At 42.8% G+C, this 2,282-nt stretch overlaps 1 protein-coding gene across 1 annotated transcript; it reads left to right on the top strand.

Annotated features, from left to right (window-relative positions):
- The first annotated feature begins 398 nt into the window (after positions 1-398).
- Positions 399-1,933, top strand: LOC129616966 (dolichyl-phosphate beta-glucosyltransferase-like). The gene is made up of 6 exons (XM_055532438.1): positions 399-439; positions 537-797; positions 921-945; positions 1,047-1,154; positions 1,595-1,707; positions 1,786-1,933. The coding sequence occupies exons 1-6, from the start codon at positions 399-401 to the stop codon at positions 1,931-1,933; spliced, it is 696 nt and encodes a 231-aa protein (XP_055388413.1).
- Positions 1,934-2,282: the final 349 nt, after the last annotated feature.

The following is a 2,282-nucleotide window of genomic DNA, read 5'->3' as shown; positions in this document are numbered from 1 at the left end:
GCTCGAACAGAGGAACAGATGAACGGATGGGATTTGACAGTCAATTGAAAGACTTGACGAAGCAGCATGTTCTACAAATGACAGATATAACTCATTAATGAGTGATTGTCGTAATGATGGATTCTCATCAATAGCGATGTGTGGCGTCATTATGGCGATGTGGAAGAAGGACTTCATGTTCCGACTGGCTACGGTTTGTCTTACGATTGGAGATGTGCAGCAGACCAGGACCCAAATAATATGAGCAAATTTTTTTATTGAGGTGGAAATTTTGTTTTGTAGATGCTCTTCTTCCTCTTCTTCCTTGTTTTAGCTGTAGGTTGAATTTTTTTGGAGTGTTAAGTTTTCACCAAGATGTCTTTCAGATTGGGATCCTTTTTCGCCTCTTCGTATGGATTATGGCCCCGCGTCTCGATCCAGAAGGTCGCGAATCACTCGAGTAAGGAACAACAAAAAATCGTTCTTATATTCACTCGCTTCGGTTTCGTCTTCTAATGAACCACTGAGCATCTTATTTGCACGATTTCCTTCTTCAGAGGCTCCATTAAATGGAACTCGGACAATCTGGATGTGGCAACGTTACTGAACCAGCTCTATGAGCCTTCATCCAAAGTATCATCATCGAAAAGTCAACCAGTTTATCTTTATCTGAGCGTCATCATTCCAGCGTATAATGAAGCAGAGAGATTGCCAGCGAGTCTTCCATCGACAATCGCGTATCTCAGCCAGCGAGCGCGAGCGGGTTCGACATTCCGATATGAGATTATCATCGTTGATGATGGAAGCTCTGATGAAACGTAAGATGATCAGAAAATCCACGTAGAAGAGTTTTCTATCAGAACGCGAGTTGCGGTAAATTTAAGCAAGACTGAAAAGATTTTTGGCGGAAACATAAGAATCGTTCAATTGAAACAAAACAGAGGGAAGGGATTTGCGACACGAATAGTAAGTGGGATCCTAGAGAAACGTTAGTAAGTGGGATCCTACATCATGGATTGAAATCCGTAGAGACCCCATTTCATAAACCCTGCTTCACTTTTTTGTAGGGGGCTCAATGCTCTCGTGGAGATTATATTCTTATGGCTGACGCAGATGGTGCAACATTATTCTCAGACTTGGGAAAACTAGAAACAGCTTTGTTGTGTGGAGACCATGTAAAGAAGTCCTCAGGTACAATGATTTTATGATATCGAGTTCTTTTTTTGGATTGTCTCCATAGATTCGAACTCGTTTAATACGTCGACTATCACAGATGCAAGTGGTCGATCTCTTGTCATCAACTCCTGTGGTCCGTTCCTCGATCGAGGGTCTTTGTTATCTATTTATCATCAGGTCGGATTATTCCCCATTCGGGAGTGCCTCCATATGACATTGCAATCGGGTCTCGTCAACATCTAGTTGGAACAGAGGCCGTTGCTAGAGTGAGGTTTATTTCTCTCTTGATGATGTTTTATTTTGATGACGCTCTTTTGTAGAGGAAGTTCTATCGGAATATATTAATGTATGGATTCCATTTATTTGTCTCTGCAGTTGTCGGAAATAAAATTCGAGTAAGTTGGATGAAATTGGAATTATCTTTATGTTCTTCTCCCAGGACACTCAGTGCGGATTCAAACTCTTTTCTCGGAAATCCGCTCGCTCTTTGTTCCCGTCACTTCACATAAATCGATGGGCTTTTGATGTTGAACTGATAGTCCTAGCGTCCATGTGAGATTTTTGAGTCCATAGCTTTCTAGCACTGACGAGTCAATCATGAGAGAACTTGAGGATTTTTTTGTCTTTCAGATTTAATTACCGTATTGCAGAAATTCCAGTTGACTGGCGGGAAATTCCAGGATCAAAGCTGCAGCCAATTGCTGCAGCAGTCCAGATGGCTCGGGATTTGGTCACAATACGGCTCTGCTACTCGCTAGGGATATGGAAGGCAAAGTGAGTGGCAAAAGACTGGCGCGTTAGTTGACCTTCGTTCTGCCAGGAGTGTAGAACTTGAATTGATGACAGAGAAGAAATCTCTATGAAAATCGATAGTATTATATACAAAAGTTTTTGGTACGCAATAAATCGCAATACCAGCCGAACTCGAAAAAAGAAAACTAATGCGAACTGGAGGTGGAAGATGTATCCGAAGCCTCCAGAGGCGAGGAAGGCAGACGAGGAGTCGCTGCAGGCAAACGCGGGGTGGCAAGCGCTCTGTAGCGCGTCGGGTTTTTGAAGATTGACTGGAAGGTGGATCCTCGTATAGTATCTGCTCCAGACAATCTGTCTCGGAGAGTGTGCAAATA

The sequence above is a fragment of the Condylostylus longicornis genome, unplaced genomic scaffold (genome assembly GCF_029603195.1).
Source record: "Condylostylus longicornis isolate FDR11 unplaced genomic scaffold, ASM2960319v2 ptg000347l, whole genome shotgun sequence".
NCBI classification, from domain to species: domain Eukaryota; kingdom Metazoa; phylum Arthropoda; class Insecta; order Diptera; family Dolichopodidae; genus Condylostylus; species Condylostylus longicornis.
The sequence above is the reverse complement of the archived record's forward strand: the minus strand, read 5'-3'. Positions and strand labels throughout refer to the sequence as shown.